Source organism: Heloderma suspectum, chromosome 2 (assembly GCF_057233095.1).
Source record: "Heloderma suspectum isolate Gila_16-S chromosome 2, 16-S_ref, whole genome shotgun sequence".
In the NCBI taxonomy this organism is placed as follows: domain Eukaryota; kingdom Metazoa; phylum Chordata; class Lepidosauria; order Squamata; family Helodermatidae; genus Heloderma; species Heloderma suspectum.
Window position 1 is genome coordinate 332276560 of NC_139459.1, and position 21022 is coordinate 332297581.

General features: G+C 42.1%; 1 protein-coding gene across 2 annotated transcripts in view; it reads right to left on the reverse strand.

Annotated features, from left to right (window-relative positions):
• PTPRG (protein tyrosine phosphatase receptor type G) overlaps positions 1 to 21022 on the reverse strand; it is a 781718-nt gene that overhangs the window by 250001 nt on the left and 510695 nt on the right. For both annotated transcript variants that reach the window (XM_084840496.1, XM_084840495.1), the window contains exon 5: positions 9556 to 9651. In XM_084840496.1, coding sequence (XP_084696622.1) covers positions 9556 to 9651 — 96 coding nt within the window. The remainder of the gene's footprint in view (positions 1 to 9555; positions 9652 to 21022) is intronic.

Consider the following 21022-nt stretch of genomic DNA (forward strand, 5'->3'; position numbering starts at 1 on the left):
TAGGACTTCTTTCTGCTTAAACATGCATTGGATTGTGCCCTAAGTGTTGTAAAAGGACAACAGTGTAATCATTATTGTATCCTGAATGTATTCTTGGCATACCGGCATGTATGTTATCTAAATATCAAATGCCATCACGATTAAGAAATATTTCGAAAAAGCAGATTACCTGGAAATATTACATGTTAGACAATATAAGAGACAGAAATACTGTCACTCAGGCTTCTCACAAACTTTCATCAAAAGAATAACTTTTGTGAGATATTCTCCAAGCCATAAAATTGCATTAGTCTAGTAACACCAATTGAATAAACAAGCAAGAAAAAACCCTACAGCTAATTCTGTGCATTAATATGCATGAGACACACACTGAATTTCCCTTCAACTAAGGAAAGAAGACCCTTTTCATTATGACTAAGAGCTGTCTCTCTGTCAAGTGCAAGGGGGAAACAAATACAATGGTCACAAACTGACCATAAGGTCAAAAATACATAGCTGTTACATTCCTCAGTGAAATAATCCCCTTCGGTTCATAATGTAATTTTCTGTTCATCATGTAAAATAGGTAGATAAATATGTGAAGTTTGTACCCAATCTAGCTATGCAAGAGTGATTTTAATCCATGGCGAATCAACAACAAATGAGCATAATTCTGAGCTCAAAGGAGCACATACCAATGTAAACAAAGGGGAACTTTACACGGGGTAAAAAGAATTATGTCAGAGACTTACCATTCAAAACCACTGCTGTGGCATGTGGCATCAAACAAAAATATTTAACATCCTCACCACAAAGACCTTGTGGCAAAGTTTCAAACTTCATGAAACATATTATTGTTCCAACACTGTGAGGGCCACTAGACCCTCAGGCCCTGATGAATTTGTCTAATCATGTGCCGTCTCAAACATACCACACATTAAGGGGAAGCATAGTCAATGACTGTCAGTTATTTTTCTAATGAAAAACCCTCATCACTTTCAAGGAGGACTAGATCCCTCACAACACACATATTTCCATACTAAATGGTGGCACTGTTCAGTAACCAGCTACAAAATATACTTCCAGGAAACTTCACAGCTGAATCCATGCACATAACAACTTTTTCATTATGGGATCCTTCTCCCCCCTCTCTTGACTTTTCTAGGGTCTTGAGAACTTCACATTCCTTAGATTGCTTGGCTAGCTATTCATTCTAGCTAGCTTGCATTTCAATAAGTTGAAATGCAAGCTTTAATGTTACAAAAAGGGTTTGAATTCCAGAAGAGATGCCACAAAAATTACTCCCCAAAAGAGAACAATTTTGCACACAGGCTTGCAAATGCAACACAGGGGAATTGGTTTTGAATTTCAACATCTTCATGGAAAGTGGCAGAAAATAAGCCTATCTGAATTGATTTGATTGGTAATTTAAAACACTAAAAACAAAAACAAAACAAAAAACAAAACCCTAAGAACCAGTTCCAGCATAGCATTATACACATGATTTTACCTTCAATGGGATAATCTATACCCTATTTCTGTTCTGACCCCACTTTATAGACACCATTTTGAGGCACTTATCGAGCTCAGATGCACCTGGTTCCTGCATCTGAAAGATGGGTTTGTAGAAAAATAATAGTTGGGCCACAAAATTCAATAAATAGCACCCACTTGCACTCCACAAAGTAGCACTGAAAAAATGGATGGACAAATTTTGCTAAAGGAAATGAATATCCTTGAATTCTGTGATGAGAGACTCAACTCCATATTACTTGACTGAAAAGCTGAGGAGGAGGGGCAAGAAAACAGGATCACTTGAAACAATTGAAGATGGAATTATTTGGTGAAGCAGTGGTTAATACCTCTCTTTTCTGACAGAAAGAAGAGGGGAATTAGGGACAAATTACTTCTGAATTCCCTTCCCAGACAGCTACCAATGCAGGGCTGGCCTTATCGTTAGAGAGAGTGAGGCAGCCGCTTCAGACAGCAGATGCTGGGGGATGGGGCAGCAACAGTGAAGTGTTGGAGAACCAAGCTGTGTGTCCCATGCAGCCTGCCATACACCCCTAAATTAGCCAACTGCCTTATTCTGTTGCTGGTGCTGAAGGAAGATCCGAGTGCCAGTCTGGTTGAGTTCTGTATGTGGAGTTGGGAGGGGGGGCACCCTCTTGTTTTTCACCTCAGGCAGCAAAATGTCTTGGGTGAGCCCTGCATCAAAATGACCCTGCAATTCATGGGAAGAGGCCCCCATCACATTTAAGCAAAACGTTGCAGATCTCTACTTATTTAAACATATGCACACATTTCTTCAATCAGAGATTTTCTAACACAGTCTGGAAAGAATAAATACAAAGACCGATTCATGTTATAAGGAAATCATGCCAATTGACCTTGCATATTTGTATGCTCTTACTATGCATTAAGAGGTCTTTTAAAAGTCTCATTCCACAACAGGCTTTTAAATTAAGGTATTACATTTTGGAGAGACCGTAGGCAAGGTCTTAGTTTTCATACTCCTGTGCCTTACTGAAATTCACAATGAAACTGTTTATCAAGCAGGAAGAGTGATTTGGGGGCACCAGGGAAGATAGTAGAATTATCTTCCTACACTGTGCAGTCAGCCTGTGAATAGAAAAGTTTTAACACAGCAGGTTGCAACCACCACAATCCAAGGATTGCAAATGCCTGTTGGCAGAAAATAGGCAGGGAAAAGGGTATTTGCTTCCAAGGATAATATTTCTTTATTATTATTAAACTAATCAGTCTAGTTATCTCTGACACCACCCAACACTCCCTCTTGCACAAACACCATTCTCCTCAAATATACCTATTTGTGCCAACACCAGCTCATCATCAATAATTCCTTAGGGGTCTAGCTATTGGGTGTCATTGAACCTAGGCATTTCTGAGGTTGAAAGGCTGTTTTAATGCTGTTAAAGTTCGTAAGACATTTATGCAATTGCCACAATCTTGTAGCCAAGTAAGCATCTGATTTAACATGTATTGTTGGGTTAGGCAAGTTCATGGTTCAAATCCAGAGTGCAGAAGGCATAAGGTGGAAGCAACAAGACAGCAACCAGAATATCTAGGACTGAGAGCTGACCACCAAGGCAGTTTACCTTGCCTCCATTCTAGCTGGCTGAAAGACCCATTTCAAGGTTGACCAAAGCCTGGAGAATCTCCATTGTAACAAAACCCCACCTTGAAAGAAAGGTTCTCCAACTTTCTGGCTTGAGAGAGAGAGAGAAGTTTCAGCCTGTGGGCAGAACTGCATTTTACATGTCATTCCATGATACATTGGGGATGTTGCCACTGAGGCTGCAGTTTGCAGAAGACCAGCATAGGGAAAGAAAGGCTTCTGAACACTTTTGCCTCAAGCAATTTTTTTCACTGAAAGTTACACACCTGGAACAGCTTTTCCCCTCACTGGTGAAAAGATACAAGTACTCATATCTTCTCCCCAGTGGGATAAAAGTAGACAGGGGAGGTGTGTGTGTGAAAAATGGCTTGAGGGGAAAGGGACACTTTTGACCATACTGGGCTTCCACTTCAAACTGCAGCTGCATGGTAGATAAAGTACCAAAAATGATTCACAGAATTATAGGTAAGACCCACAACTGAAGGACCTGGTTTCTAGACCTAGTAGTGACAGGACATAGCACTGCTCTTAGACTTAGACAAGTCTATTATGTAATTTTTAACAGTTTAAGCTGAGGGGAGAATGGGGCAATTTATATAGTCTAGAGTCCTGTGCATAGAAATGGGAGTTGTGACTGAACCAACTTTATTAAATAAGATCTTACAGCACATTTAGTAAAATCACAGTGCAGAGGAGGATCTGCCATCTGTAGCTTTCTCTGTGTTGAATGTCCTTCTCACTCTTTTTTTTCTAAACCCCCCAAATCTTTTAATTAAGCATTTCAGAGTAATAAATTCAAAGAAAAAATAGCTGACCAATTTATATCACCTACTTACATGCTCCTTTTTTAAAAACCCCATTTGTTATTTGATTAGCCCTGGATTGGCTGTGGTGAAGTCACTGACCTGGTTTGCATGACATGACAGCCTACCATGGCTTAATTTATCCATGGGGTTGTCTCATCATGCTGGGCACCCGCAGGTGCCCTTTTTGCATGGCACCCAGAGGACTCCAGCTTGCCTTGATGTGCAAAACCAGGCAGAAGGGTTGTTTTAGGGTTATTTGAGGGCTGTCTAATCCTCAAACAACCCCTGCTGCCTGGGTTCATATGACACGACAAGTTATAGCGAATCAGGTGCCTGCGGGCACCATGCAAAAATGGGGCCCATGCGCACCCAGCATGATGCAACAGCCCCTGCAAGTAAATTAAGCCATGGTGAGCTGTTGTGATGTGCGAACAGGCTACCATCAGCAGCATTTGGTCTTTATTTGTCGCAGCATCCACCCTCTGGAAGGAATAACAAATTGTCATTAGACAGGCCTTCACATTTCTGACATTTAGGGAGCAATCCTATGCATGTTTAGATGGACTTTTTCTGTCTAAACAAGCATAGGATTGCACCCTTAGACATCTTCTCAAGACCCATCTCTTCACACAGGCTTTCCCTGAAGTGTGACCCAGCGTAGTTTTATTGTTATGTGTATTGTTATTTTTTGATGGTAATGGCATTGTATGTTCACTGCTGTGATAGCTCTGTGGAAAGCAGTATATACATTTAGGTAATAAAAATAATAATAAAAAATAATATTGAATCTAAATTTATATTTTTAAAACTCAAGGAAGTCTAATACTTTTGATGTTCTATAGGGGCTACCTACTGTGATAAAACTCCCCACAGAAAATTCATACAGATCACAGCTTTCATTACTACGAAATTTCAAAGAAAATAAAATTTCAGCCACAGTGTACTGGGCTCTTGGCAACTGTTCTTGAAACCTAATGAACTTGGTACGAATACCTTTACATGGCAGAAGTTGAATGATGAAACATGGCAAAAATTAGGGTTCTTCATTATTAAAAGTGTCACCAACAATTTTGTATACATACAGTGCAATCCTGTAAGTGTCTATTCAGAAGAAAGTCCCACTGAATTCAGTGGGGCTTACTCTCAGGTATGTGGGTACAGGACTGCAACCTTAGATTCTGATTTAGTTGTGAGTTGTGACTTAAGTCCCAATGAAAAGGGCCAGTATGTAATCTAATATCGTTTGTTTTTTGTTTTTGTTTTTAGACATAGGTCCTAAATCCAGAAAGGGATGATCCACATGTGGAAATAGTGCACATGTGAAAACTTCAAGATGATGTTCTGGGGACATAAAATCCCATGCATCAGCAGCTGTGCAGAGGAGACTGCAACCCAGGGATCTACTTGTCCTTTCTGATGTTCCCCTTCCTGGGGAAAGGAAGCATGGTCATGGCATTCTCCTTCCTTCCTCTAATGATCCTCTCTTGAGCAGTGATGGAGGGGAGCAGGAGGCCCTCATCCCCCATCATTGGCTGGGGGTTGTAGGCCAAAACATCTGGAGGGCCAAAGGTTGCCCACGTATAATGTACAACATAAATGTTCATAAATGATTATGGATGACTGGAGCTTCATTAATGGCTTGCCCCATTGCCTTGTACGTTGTAGACAAAGACACTACAGAAGTCACTACTTGCTAGATTACAAGGAGTGTGAGTGTCAGGGTGGAAACTGAGCCCATAGAACCCCAGAGCAGTTCTGATTCTGAGGAGGAACAGCAATCCATGGGAGAGGAGCCCGCTCATCCCTCACAGGCACAGCAGCTGGCAGAGATTCCTCCTGCCAGCATTCCTGGGATAGATAGTGACCCTGGCAGTGAGAGAGTGTGGGAGGGGGCTTGCTAGACGTGCGACGCCAACGAGAGATGGAGGGAGCGAAAGGAGGCATAGTGCCCGTTTGGCGTGCAAGCGACGGCCGCATCCTGTGGACCCAAGGGAAAGAGGGAGGAACTCTCCCGAGCCCATAAGTTCAGGGTCTGCAAGTGATTCTCCTTCAAACGGGGACCAACTGCCTAACCCGGAGCATAGGCTACTCTGCTGTTCATTGCTTAGTCGCTGGTGATTAGCATCTGAAAGAGTCATTAAGTTGTAAAAGGATTAAAGCCTTGAAAAGAATCCTTTTGTCTGTGTCTTGAGTTGGCTATTGGAGTAGACTGAAAGAGGCTGCTAGGGCGCTCCTGACAGCGAGTGAGAGCAGAGAAAAAGACTAACTTTTTATTTTATTTTGGAACTTTCCACGCAGAGATTACAGAGATATCTCAGTAATATTAAGAATATTTCAGTAATGCTGCATAAAACAAGGTTAAGAGGGGAGCATTCAACCTATAATAGCTTAGGGAGAAACCTTTTATTTCATGAGGTATTCTTAAGACACGGTTCACTAGCTCCCACTCAGTGAGATGCTGCAGCATGCAATATGCAGCAGAGATTACAACCACAATGGAAACCAAATGGAGCATAGAAATAGCCTTCAGGAACTTGGAAAAATGCATTTTGATATTCAGCATGACTTTCAAAGCTTTGTGATATTTGGAACTCTCAACATCAGCTGCTTTAATTGTACTGCAAGTTTACTTTGAGCTGTTGTTGCTCTTGTTGTTGTTTTGAAACAACAATGTTAAGCCAGGTAGTAAAGCAGAAAGGTGATATGCAATCATATATCTTAGAAACGGGGGCGGGGGAGGATGTTACATGTTGTAAAAGCAGATCAACTCCAATGCACAAGTACAACACCTGCAAATCCAAGTCTCTTAAAATTATGTATGTATGTATGTATGTATTTTATTAAAACACGTCTATCCCACCCTATATCATTAAGATATCAGGGCAACGTACAGATAAAAATAGCTTAAGGGTACAATCCTATGCATGTTTAGACAGAGAAAAAGTTCTACAACTCCAAGCATTCCCTAGCCAGCCCTGTTGGCTGGGGAATGCTGGGAGATGTAGGACTTTTTGTCTGTCTAAACGTGCATAGGATGGTGTCCTAAATGTCTCTACTACCGAGAGGTCTAAAAGAGGCACACCGCAAGGCGCTCTGGGTGTTAGTTGTTTTGTTTTGTTAGAAGAGCAGCGTGCCAGCAGGTGGAGGGTGGTGTGCAGGAAGGGTAGAACTTCCAGCAGTAATCATTTATAGCATATAATGGCCTCAGCAACTCAGCCTCTTCATTTAAGAACAAATGTCTGAAGAATTCAACTTGTTTCTCCCCATCATCCAGACAAGAATTGACCAGGAAGACCTGTGCTAGCTAGGTCACAGGATCAATGACAGGACTGAAGCTACAGTGCTGCCAATACAGCAATGTTTCTAGAGGGATTCTATGTTGCAGAGGGAATCTGGTGGATGCTATGTGCAATGCCTATTGTTTAAGTTATGGAATGTGACCTCTTAGGGTCAAGCTGCCCCCTGCTGTGGTGCCCAAAAGTAATACAGTTGTAATAAAAATGCAAGTGCTGTGCGGGGGGTGGGGCACAACCTGCAAAGGGTTAAAGCCCCTACCTCTATGCTAGGGTCTGTGCTTGCCGAAGCCACCCAGCCACTGCAACCAGCTGGCCACGGAAACCCCCTGCTGGCCTGTTGCCGCCATCGGCCACCTGCCCACTATTCAAAATGTAACTTAAAAAAAATCTTTTTAAATGGGGTGACGTGGGTCCTGAATGCAGTGAGACTTACTTCTGAGAATACATGTATATGATTGTGCTGTTAGAATATATTAACTTGTCACAGTGTAAATGGTTATACACGCATATACTGTGGATGTGAATTCCATACAGTACAATATTTTCACCTTTTCTTCTGTACCATAACTGAATTAATTTGGCCAATTATCTTAGCTGTTAGAACACTCAGTTTAATGTCAAGTGGTTTATTTTTAATAGCATCTGGTTCAAATGAATAGAAAACAACATTAAAACCAAAAATTTGTGTGTAGACTGGCTCTACCTTTCCAGACAAAGGAAGTCATACAAAAATAATAGAATGTCCTGGCTTTAAAATTAATGACAAGTAATTTTATTTAGCTTCAAAGCCAATTAACAAAAATCAATTTCCAGTGAAGCTTGTACCCTATATTGCTTAGAAAGAATGCCCATTTCTCCCATGTCCCACTGAAATCTCTAAAATGCCCCAAATGAAGAGGTGAGAATGCTACCTGAGAGGGCCAAACTACACATTTCCTTTGCTGTGTAGTTATTGCCTTGGGCACAGGGGTGTTGTTGTTTTATAAATTGTCATCTGAGAATCCCAATCTCATTGGGAGGTGGGTGAGAATTATTTAAAGTCCCCCTACAACCCCGCCTCCCATGTTAGGATCTGGGAGGCAGGCTGACAATTTGTAAAAAAACCAACAACAACCCTGCACTAAAGGCCAGAATGAACACAGCTAAAATAATGTGTAGTTTTGCCTTGAGAACAGAGGTTTTGTGTTCTTAGTGCCTGTTCCATACCTATGGAAGTTCTAGCAACCCTAAGAATATTTTTAAAATTATTTTTGCCATGTTAGGGAGCAATCACATGCATGTTTAGACAGAGAAAGCCCTACAATTCCCAGCCAGCTTTGTTGTGTGTTACTTTGATGTATGTAAGTCTGCTACATCTTATCAATGTTTTTTTGAAAAAAAATGTAACATAGTCCATTTTGCAGCCTTAAAGTAGTCCAGGATATAAACAGAAATAAAATATATACCAAAAAAAGACTGTTGTTTTCCCCAAAATATTTGTGGCTCCATTGAGACCTGTTACATTGAAATACATGGCTTATGTGTATATGTAATGGCAGGCTACTGGAATAAGGTTGGACCATCAGTTTCACCTCAATTTATCCTTTACTCAGAAAAGGAAAACCATTTCTCCAATATAATGAGACAAAGGAGCTGAACATCACTTCAATTTGACTTGACCTGTCAGCCATCACAAGCAGTGGCCCCAGTAAAGTACCGCAAGTCCTTAGGTGTGCTGAACCTGTAAATGAGCTAACTGAACATTCATATTCTTGCAAAAAGCATTTCATATAAACGGGCTCCATAAATTCACTGACTAGGAAAACTTGGTTTCCTTGAGAAATTTAGTTACCATGACAATTTATAATAAGACGCTGGTACAGGGGGGAAAAAAGGAAAAAGGAAGAAAATGGGGGGAGGGGGAGAGAGGACAGGAAGACTGACTGACGATGTTGATTAATATGCTGGGAAGTTGCATCTGAATTTAAAGTTTTCCTCCAGCCTAACCGGCCCGTTAATATTCCAAGAACCTGAGCAACATACCTCAGTGGCAAGGTAAGTTCTATGATAAATGTGTTCTCCAATCTGTGCACCAGTCAGGCAGCTATAAAAATCAGAATAATTCATGCAAAGATTTCTATTATGTTTCTAAACACACTTATTTACATTTTAAATCACACAGTAGACAATATGAAATATCCTTCATTTAGACAGGTGTGAATGAGGAAACAGATGCATCCATTAAGCCAGAAACAATTCAATGAATCACAACAGCAACAACAACAACAATGAAATGGGGTGCAGGGAGACTTTGACACCTCTTAGCTTAAGGAGTTTGGGTCACCAAGTAACTTACCTGAAAGAATACAGCCATGGCTCCTATTATTCTTTTCTCTTGGATTGCTGTCCCAAAGCTGTCAAAGTCATCTGGATTGTAGAAATAAATCTGCATCTGTGAAAAAGAAAAGGCATTTTTTAGAAACTGAGGCCAGAACTGGGTAGTGCATAATACGTTGCTTGAACACTTGGGAGACTCAAGAGTTACTCTTTAGCTCAGTCATGAAGTTCACTGTGTGAAATCTGGAAAATCTCTCTGTTCTCTTTCTCTTGCCTCACCTACTTTAGCAGAACTGAAAGATTAGATGACAAATAAATAAATGGCAAAAGCAGTTTCCATTTGTAGGTCATAAAGTTATTCACAATAATAAAGACCCTCCGAAGCAGATTTGGGGCATGTATGGGGGGCTGCAGGGGAGGAGGGGAAAATCTGTTTTGCCAGCGGTTTCCTCCTGCTGGAGGGATGTCACCAGTGGATACATCCCAGAACTTTTAACTAAGCTGTAGCATCTAATTATGATATGAATCCTAGAGACAAGGTTACAAGTGGGGGCAGGGCTAGAGTCAAGGGTAAACATGGTTGGGCATCTGCCAAGGGCCCACAGCCCAGCAGGGGCCCACTGACAAAGTTCCCCTGGACCTGCCCCTCCTCTTCAGCATTGCAACCTACTTCACCATTGCAACACCTGCCTCTCACTCTGGACCAGTCAACGGTGCTGGTGAGAAGGAAGAGCATAGACGCCACTACCTACTTGCACATTGGCTCTCTGCCTGTCAAGCAAGCAAATGGCAGCAAGGATGAGAAAGAAGATGAGGAGCAACAGCAGCCGGTGGCAATGGCACTGAGAAGGCAGGCACACTGAGAAAGGAGGCCCGTTCAGGGTGTTTGCCAAAGAGCCCTCGAAGACCTAGAGCTGGGTGGTGCAGTCATATGACTGCTTTGAACACTTCAGCCCTTTGCATAGGCTCCAGGTCATATCTCTAGATTACGTTGTTTTCATGATCACAGCTGCTGGCATATATATGGCAGACTAAGGATCCTGCCATTTTAAAGAGGAGATTATTCATGCTGAGGCATATGTGTAGCCGCCCCTTACCCAAGTATGGATCAGCACATCCCTCTTCCTGAAAATTGTGGCCCATCAGATCATTCTGCTTAGGCTCTTCTTTTCTTAATATTATACAAATAAAATAAAAGTTATCAAAACAACATTTTAAGGCAGTTAAAGTAAGACTTCTATTTGGAACTACTGCAGTTTGTGCAAGTATCTAATCATCTTGTTAAGCAGCACATGTTTTTCTTCCACATACGTTATCTTTCGTGTACAGAGGATACACGAGTATAAAATAAGATATTACGTTTGAGTAAACCTGCAGCCAGACAGAATACTTGTCATGGAGACACATTAATGAGCTATGGTGATGTATTGCTTACGCAAATATGAAAGCAATCAAGAAACAGCTTTACTCCATCTGCTCTCCTGCAGGAGCCATCCTAATTTATTAACAGAAATGCACTGCAAATTAGGGCCACGCATATAGTCAGCAAAATGTGGATGGCCTTCTGTGCTATATAACCAACACCTGTGCATTGACTGCTCCTATATTTACAAACCTTTGGAGTGTTAGCAACACCTGCAGTTCAATATCATTCCTCTGCCCACCTGGGATGGCTTCATTCATATTCCTGCTCTTCTGGTGCTTTGAACGGAGACATCACATATATGGGCAATTTTAAAGAGAGTAGCCATGCTAGTCTTTGAAATGCTACCTGTTCCATGCACAGAGCCAGCTAGACAGGTGAAGCTGAGGAGTCTCAATGCATGGATGAGTCAGTAGTGTAAGGAGGAGGGTTTTAGATTTGTTAGGCACTGGGGAACATTTTGGGAGAAACCAGGCCTGTACAAGAAGCACAGGCTTCACTTGAACCAGAATGGAACCAGACTGCTGGGGCTTAACATAAAAAAGGTGGCAGAGAATTTGAAACTGAGCCCTGGGGGAAAGCCAACAAGAACTGGGAAGCATCCAGTTTGGGTTGAATCATCCCTAGGAGATAAAAGAGTCATAGAATCATAGAATAGTAGGGTTGGAAGGGGCCTACAAGGCCATCGAGTCCAACCCCCTGCTCAGTGCAGGAATCCAAGTTAGAGCGTCCCTGACAGATGGCTGTCCAGACTCATCTTGAATGCCTCCAGTATGGGAGAGCCCACCACCTCCCTAGCTAACTGATTCCATTGTCATATTGCTCTAACAGTCAGGAAGTTTTTCCTGATGTTCAGCTGGAATCTGGCTTCCTGTAACCTGAACCCATTATTCCGTGTCTTGCATTCTGGGATGATTGAGATGAGATCCTGGCCTTCTTCTCTGTGACAACCTTTCAAGAACTTGAAGAGTGGTATCCTATCTCCCCTCAGTCTTCTCTTCTCAAGGCTAAACATGCCCAGTTCTTTCAGTCTCTCTTCATAGGGCTTTGTTTCCAGTCCACTGATCATCTTTGTTGCCCTCCTCTGAACCCTCTCCAGTTTGTCTGCATCCTTCTTAAAATGTGGTGCCCAGAACTGGACACAGTACACCAGATGAGGCCTAACCAGTGCTGAGTAGAGGGGAACTAGTACTTCCCGGGATTTGGAAGCTATGCTTCTATTAATGCAGCCCAAAAGAGCATTTGCCTTTTTTGCAGCCACATCATATTGTTGGCTCATATTCAGCTTGTGATCGACAACAATTCCCAGATCCTTCTCGCTTGTAGTGTTGTTGAGCCACATATCCCCCATCTTGTAACTGTGCATTTGGTTTCTTTTTCCTAGGTGCAGAACTTGGCATTCATCCCTATTAAATTCCATTCTGTTGTTTTCTGCCCAGCATTCCAATCTATCGAGATCACTTTGAATTTTGTTTGTCTTCCAAAGTATTCGCTATCCCGCCCAATTTGGTGTCATCTGCAAATCTGATCAGCATTCCCTGCACCTCCTCCTCCAAGTCATTCATAAAAATGTTGAAGAGCACTGGGCCCAGGACTGAGCCTTGCGGTACCCCGCTCATTACTTCTCCCCAGTTTGAGAAGGTCCCATTGAGAAGCACTCTTTGAGTCCAATTCTGTAGCCAACTGTGGATCCACTGGATCGTTGTTTCATCTAGCCCACTCTGAGGTAGTTTGCTCATCAGGATATCATGGGGCACTTTGTTGAAGTGCTGAAGTCAAGGTATATTATGTCTACAGCATTCCCACAGTCCACAAGGGAGGTTACTTGATCAGAAACTGAGATCAGATTTATCTGGCAGTATTTGTTCTTGACAAATCCATGTTGGGTTCGAGTAATCACTGCATTGGTTTTCAAGGTGCTTACAGATGGATTGCTTTATCATCTGCTCCAGAATTTTCCCAGGGATTGATGTCAGACTGACTGGTCTGTAGTTCCCAGGTTCCTCCTTTTTACCCTTTTTGAAGATAGGGACAACATTAGCCCTCCTCCAGTCATCTGGCACGTCACCCGTCCTCCATGATTGCTCAAAGATAATAGACAGCGGTTCTGAGAGTTCTTCTGCCAGTTCCTTTATTACTCTAGGTGCAGTTCATCTGGCCCTGGAGATTTGAACTCATTCAAAGTAATTAGGTGTTCCTTGACCATATGCCTATCGATCTCAAGCTGCAATCCTGCTCCTTCAGCCTGTACTTCACCTTTGCCAGGGGGGGTCGTAGACCCTCTTTCAGGAGAAGACTGAGCCAAAGTAGGAATTGAGCACTTCTACCTTTTCTTTGTCACCTGTTATCATTTTGCCATCCTCATTTTGTAGTTGAACCACCATTTTTTCCTCTGCCTTTTACTATGCACGTAGCTGAAGAAAGCCTTTTTGTTGTTTTTAGCATCCCTCGCTACCCTCAGCTCGTTCTCAGCTTTAGCCTTCCGGACGCCATCCCTGCAATTCTGTGCTACCTGCCTGTACTCTTCCTTTGTTGCTTCGCCTTCTTTCCATTTCCTATATGTGTCCTTTTTTGTTTTCAGGTCATCTCTAAGCTTTTTGTGAAGCCACATTGGCTTCTTCTGTTGTCTTCCACCTTTTCTTCTTGTTGGAATTGTTTGTAATTGAGCCTTGAGAATTTCCTTTTTAAAAAACTCCCACCCATCTTGGACTCCTCTTCTTGTTAGAGTCGCTTGCCATGAGACCTTACTGATCATTGTTCTGAGTTTATTAAAATCAGCTTTCCTAAAATCCAGAGTACGGGTTTGGCTACACTCAGCTTTTGCTTCCTTTAGAACCATGAACTCAAGTATAACATGGTCACTTTCCCCCAGAGTTCCTGTAACTGCTACTTTATCCACTAAGTCATCTCTGTTGGTTAGGATCAAGTCAAGGATAGCTGATCCTCTAGTTCCTTCCTCTACTTTCTGTAAGAGGAAGTTATCCGCCACACAAGTCAGGAATTTCCTGGAGGGTCCATGTTTTGCAGAATTTGTCTGCCAACAAATATCAGGGAAATTGAAGTCCTCCATTACTACTACATCATGCTCCTTTGAGACATTGGCTATTTGCTTTTCAAAAGTTTCATCCTCATCTTCTCCTTGATTGGGTGGCCGGTAGTAGACTCTGACCACCATGTTCCTTTTATTCTTTGCTCCATTTATTTCAACCCAGATGCTCTCGATGGGGTTTAGTGGCTTCAGTACAGCAAAGGATCCAATCAGTCTCCACAAACTTCTTTCTCCCCCTCCACTTTAATTTCTCCTAAATAGCTGTAGGACTCAAATAATCCCAAAGGGAGGGTTAGGACTATGTGGCATCATGATCGAGAAACTGCTGGGGCTTTTAAATAGGTTCTACAATTTTAAAAAAGCTAGAAAAAACCCTCAGCCACCTCACCTCATAAAGTACGTGCAATCTTTACAAACTCTGCACAGCCTCCCAAATTCCTCTGAAGTACCACCTCTCTGAAAGGAGCCACTTGGCTTAGGGAATTCTCTCTACCCTCCAACCCCACGCACATTTCCAATCACCATTCTTCTTCTCCCCTCCCCTCCCTTGTCCGTTCTTTCTTTCTTTCTTTCTTTCTTTCTTTCTTTCTTTCTCTCTCTCTCTCTCTCTCTCTCTCTCTCTTCTTTATTTCACCCAGAGCATATCTTGGAGAATTCTTAAAGAAACTTCTCTTCAGCGGGCAAGAGAAATTCTGAACGGTATTTGACTTTATACAAACAGACGAGAGGGTTGGTTTTTCTCCTTCTCCTCACTCAGGTGTTTGAGAAGAGTGGGTTCACATGGTCGCAGAGAAACAAATCTGGGGCTGTTTTGTTTGTCAGTTGCCATTATCCAGCAATCGGAAGGGCTGTAGCTCAGTGGCAGAGCACATGCTTGGCATGCAGAAGGTCCCAGGTTCAATCGCCAGCATCTCCAGGTAGGGCTGCGAAAGAATCCTGCCTGAAACTTTGGAGAGCCGCTGCTGCCAGTCAGTATCAACAATTCTGCGTTAGATGGGCCCAGGGTCTGACTCATTATAAGGCAGCTTCCTATGTTCCTATGAACAGAAATATTTAATTAAAAAATAGGTTTTGGTTTGTTTTTTGAGTGGAGGGGAGACAAATATTGCTAATTTATGCAATCCTATGTATGTCTACTGAGAAGTCCCATTATGTTTAATGAGATTTACCCTCAGGAAAGTGTGCATAGGATTCCATCACATGTTACTTGTGCAGGGAGGTTTGCACCTTGATGTTCTGCATGTTTACTCAGAAATAAGTCCTGAGTTGTGAGCATGGTGCTACAAGCTTAACACAGTGCCTATGCAATTCCATCTAATGAATTGACTACCCTTTCAGCTCAGTCCTATGCATGTTTTGTCATTTGTGGGTTTTTTGCATGAACTCTAGCTTCATGGGTGAGGGAAAGGCACTTAGTACATGCTTAGAGTTTCTCCATAACTTAGCCCTAGTTTTGAAAACTGGTGGAGTCTTGGCACAAATGAAATTATGAGGAAAAAGATACAATGAGAGCTTGTGCATAACAAGGAGGAGGTAGAGAGGAGTTGCACGAAACAAGACATCTGTTTTTATGAAGAGTTGCTGGATGGTGGTAGGATGAGGAGGGATGGTTGCATGGAGGGGAACAGAATTGGTAGGGGGAGAATCTAAGTGCCCAGTGGTAAAAGAAAAACATTCTGCACATGCTCAGAAGCACTCTATATTTAAGAACATAAGAGCCATGCTGCATTAGAAAGGTCCATCTAGTCCAGCATTCTGTTCACACAGTGGCCAACCAGTTGCCCATGGGAAAACCCACAAGCAGGACATGAGTGCTATATCACCTTCCCACCCATGTTCCCCTGCTGCTTATATTGGTGAAATGTAAATAAATGCTAGTCATTCTAACTTTGCATGCATGTATATCCTTCAGGAACTTTGCAGTTTTCTTGCCTGGGGGACAACTCTAATGACCTGTGCATTTTCATACAAATTTACCCAAAAACTATTGGGGAAGAAGTGAATGGAAGGGAAAGCAAATCACTCCCGCCCCCAAATTGGAGAACTCCCCTTCCACATGAATTACTGCACCTATCCTTCTGAAACTTTGCTGGTTTCTTACTTAGGGACACCTCTAGGCTGTCTGTAATTTTCAGAACAATGGTCCACAAGGAACATAGGGAGATAAGTATGTCCTCATTTGGAGGCCTCAAAATGTCAAGGCCACCCTTGCACAAAAACCCTTGTGGCTATCATTCTGAAATTTGACAGACATGATCTTCTGTGATAGAGCAATGAGTCCTAATTTTTTTATCCAATTTCTCCAAGGAATTAAAATGTTATTGGCAGTTCCCTCTAAAAGAAAATCAAAATATAAACCCTGCACCTATTTTTCTGACATTGGGCAGGTGTAATCTCCTTCTAGGGGTCTACTATGCCTGAAATTATCATCCAGTTCTGACCAATAAAGTTTTAATTGAACTTTATTTCAATAACCTTGCTCAGCATATTTTCATATGCTGGTCTACAACTATGAAGACCAGAAGCATGCAATGTTTTGATTGTAAAAACAAAGATACTCAACATTCTGAAAATGGCACTAGCAGGAAATTAGCCAACATTTCATGCTGCATTCCTGGGTCTGGTGGTACCATTAGGACAGGACTTCAGGCAGAAGCCCAGGGCTCTATTCAGAAGCAGAATGAGCAAGAGAGGCCCCACAGCAGGGCTGGCTTACCACATTTTGACATATGAGAAGTAATTCACAGTACCACCTAAAGTGTGTATGGACGGAGTGTGTGTGTGTGGGGCATCATAGTATCACAAGGCTTTTATTGTGCACTTGTGCGTCCTCATTCACAGTAGTCTGCGAATCCTTTACATGACATCATCATCTTCCAGGGCCTCCCCTGTGCTCTGCAACCATTATCGCGGGTGTTTTCCTAATGCAGAAAGTCTAGTATTTTTTCTCAATAACGATATAGAACCCTCGTGTAATTGCACAATTCTGCTATATCACAGCACCACCTGGTGGTTGTGTAACGGAACATATAGAAAGGCAGAGAAAGACCCCCCCTCCCCCCTGCAGGAAAAACACTTGTAAAGGAGCCGATTTTAATCTTTCAAAGAATCCAGAAGCAGATGCCTTGGTAAAGGTGTGGGTTAAAAGCCTCATGTAGAAAAGCCCTAAGAGCAGACAGCAAAATTACCTAACAGCACCACTGCTCAGGACATCCTTATCTTTATATCTCCTGACTGAGAACATGGGAATTCAGCAGAGAATACATTTGCCTGGCAGAGCTGGAGAATAAATTTTAATTGTTTTGCCTTCATATTCCCAACCTCACAGATTGCTGGCAATCTCTTACAAACTAACAGCCTCCAGGTTTGGACAACTCTCAATTTATACAAAAAATTCAACATGATACATTCATGCACTGATGTTCAAATTAAAAACAATTTGGTTTTAGGTTGTATTGCTTTAGCTCCATGTATCTGAAATAAATAAAAATTCCAAGCAACGGCAGTAAATTTACATTGTACTTCTCATTCACAACAAGCTAAAATCCAAAATTTCTCAAATAACATTTCTAAACGTATATAACATATTATAGCAGAAAACAACATTCAGGAAGCTCAACATATTCTCTAGGAAGCCAACTACATTTCAGACCAACTTTGTTCATAATGTTTTAAGGAAATTAATTTTTGTAATATTCTTTACAGTAAGTGGAGAGCAGGGCATTGCTTGAGATCCAATGTTTTATAAATGTAATGACCTATGGAAGGATTTTTGTTTTTTTGAACAGTGGCCAAACAACTGTAGATTTTAGGATATCCACCACCCATCCCTCACAAGGCATAAAAACAATAAGAGGGCTGCTGGATCACCCCAAAGTTTATCTAGTCCAGTATCCTGTTTCCAACAGTGGCACATCAGATGCCTTCAGGAAGCTTATAATCAGGCCATGAAAGCTGCAGCCCTTCCCCCACTGTGGCCTGGTTCAAACATAATGGCAAACAATGGTTTCCTGATATGAGAATGAGCTGTGGCAAGCCTTAAACTTGTGCATCCCACCCCCTCCCTCTCCTCTTTTGTACCCACAAGGAGGAGATTGAAAACTTCTGCTCTCAGTTTTAAACTAACTACAGTTCCCCATGAAGTCTGAACTCAGGGAACTGTGGTTCATTTAAACTATGGTTAGTTAGAACAAGCCAGGATCAAAATGTCGGTTCAGACCCTGGCTTGTAGGCTACACCAGCCGACACTGAGGTAAATGTTAGTGCTGATCAGAAGCAGGGCCGGCCAAAGACATTTTGCTGTCTGAAGTGAAGAACAAAATAGTGCCTCCTGCAGTTCCATGTACAAAACCCTTTCTTCAAAAATGAACATCTTTCTTCAACACCAATGATGGGGCAGCATCCTCTGCCACACCTCAAGGCAGCAGACTAGCTTAGGCAGTGTAGGGAAAGCCATGTGGCAAACAATTCTCTCTTCCAATACCTTGCTGCTGCCTCCCAGCATTTGCCACCTGAGGCTACTGCCTCACTTTGTCTAATGTACCATTAGCTGGTCCTGATCAAAAGTGTGGAGGTTCCTCATTCAAATGCTGCTGCTCCACACTGAGTGAGTGGCTCTGGGGCAGATGATGCTTGTGATAAGATTAGGGATGCCTGTCTAGGTGCCAACTTGCTACCCTTGCTCACCTACCTTGTACATTTGTAATAAACAAAGGGCACCATAACTGTTCAGATCTCCCTGTTCACAAGGAGACTGCAAAAGGTTGCTCTGAAACCACCTACAGCTCAGGGAATTGGGAAGAGCAACATACCATAATATGTTTGTTTGTTATCCTAGTACAAGCTGCTCTTTTTTTAAGCAAATACAAAAATATATACGTACGTGGAATCAGGAATTCCAGGGTATTTGCGCAACAGTTTGCCAATTATCCATTATTACCCCTATGTATCCAGAGGTATCATACAATTTAGGTTTTTAAAACTCCACAAGTCTTTGAAGAACGGTCAGTGTTATAATGAATCAGTCAGCTAATGGCAGAGGCAATAGTTAAATAGGCTGTTAGAGAGCCAAAATATTTTGGGGAAGAATACAGGGCTAAGTAGGACTCCAAGTAGAGAATACTGAAGAAAGTACTCTGAACAATTTGCTTTGATTCAGTGGAGCTAACTATTGAACAGACTAATCTTTAATTACTATTACCTCTGTCAGCTGCAGTGTGGCAAGGAATTATTTTCAACCACCATGTGCTGCTGGATGTGAAATCCCTTACTCGGAACCAAGCAGTATGCAAAGTCTCTATATCCATGTAACTAATTTCTATGTGAGATTTTAAGCATGGCAAAAATATTTAGGAAATTCAGAGTCTTATCGTGGTGCATTCGATTACTTGTAGCTGTGAGATAAACAAACAAATGCCAGCATGACTTTGCAACTTGAATTCCATTTGCAAAATTCATTTAAGGCGCTAATGGACTAACAACCACTTTTTGGCCACAATCCCACATTGAGTTAAGCATGCTTAAGCTCATTGATTTCAGTAGGCTTAAGCATACTTAGCACTGGGTTGGATTGTGACTTATTATTTATGGTGGAGTTAGTGATCACATTCTAAAATCTGGAAGTCTAGAAACTTCAACGGTCCCAGAGGGGGGAAAAGAAGTTATTCATTTTTATCACCTATTAAATATGTACAATAAGAGGCAACGGTTTTCCCCTCATCTTCCTCTGTCCTTCTTTAGGACACAAGGAAATGCAACAACTAAAGACAGGAAATTAGGTGGAATGGACTATACAACCTTCAAAAGAACATCCTTTGGGAATATTCAGTGAGAACATAAATGCTCTATTTAATCAGGTCAAGAGCCCATCTAAGCCCAATTTGGGTATTCAGAATCCATGTAGAATTGACATGCGAGGAGAAGGAGCGCTCTAGCCCTGCTCCCCCTCCTTGTGCGTTTCTGTCACCCTGTACTTGTGTAGGGTGACGGTCTGAAGAGGAGTATCTCCTGTATCCATGGAGGCACTCCATGTGATTAGGAGCCCTAGAGAATCCAGCTGGAAGCAGTGCAAGAGTGCAAACGCGCACACTGCTCCCAGCAGGCTTCTAGCAGGCTTCCCACATGGACTGCATGTGTGCCCCTAAACCTCCAGCAACATCAAAAGGGATTATGAAGCAGAGATTCAGTCTGTGCTGGGAGCCAGCCATCTGGAATGGTACCACAAGAGACCAGTTTAGTACACTGTGTCTATTAAGCTAGATGTACAAGGCAGGTAGCTGACCCATAAAGAACATGCTTTGCATGCATAAGGTTCCAGGTTTAATCACTGGCACCTCCAGTTAAAAGGCTCTTAGGTAGCTGACTAGGGAAGACCTTGCTTGGGGAGCAGTTGGAGCTGACCTACACGGACCAAGTGACTTAGATTCACGTGTTCATATGAAGTACACTGCCTCAGGTATCTGCCTAGTCTCCCTGTATGGTCAAGCTGGCTCTGGTTCAATGGATGCTAAAAGATGGTTCATCTGTAGCAAAACTGGGTCAACATCAGGATAATACAAGGGCCTCCAGGACCAATTTTGCCATAAGTATAAACAGTAAACTTTAGTCAAGACAGCTGCTGGAGTGTGGGTGGATGGCTACATGCCAGGAAAATTACAGCCAATTTCACCCACCTACGCAACCTCAGATCATGCACTCTCCTGTGTTATATTGGCTTTGAAGTTCAAGGAAACTGCCCTGTCAGCTTCCATGTAAGGACAATTTCATGCAACAGTATGCAAAAAACTTTTCATGATTTTTACAACACATAGGGAGATGCTATACAGGGTAGCTGGATTCAATACTGTATGTTACATTCATTTGTGTTTCCATAATAAAACCAAATGCTTTCGTGTTTATGCGTTCCATAACATGAAATTCCCCACCCAGCCCCCCAAATTGCTTTGTACTGGGAGTAACAACCATATGATTCACCATGAAATGAAGTCTGGAAAATCGTTTTGGATAAATGGAACT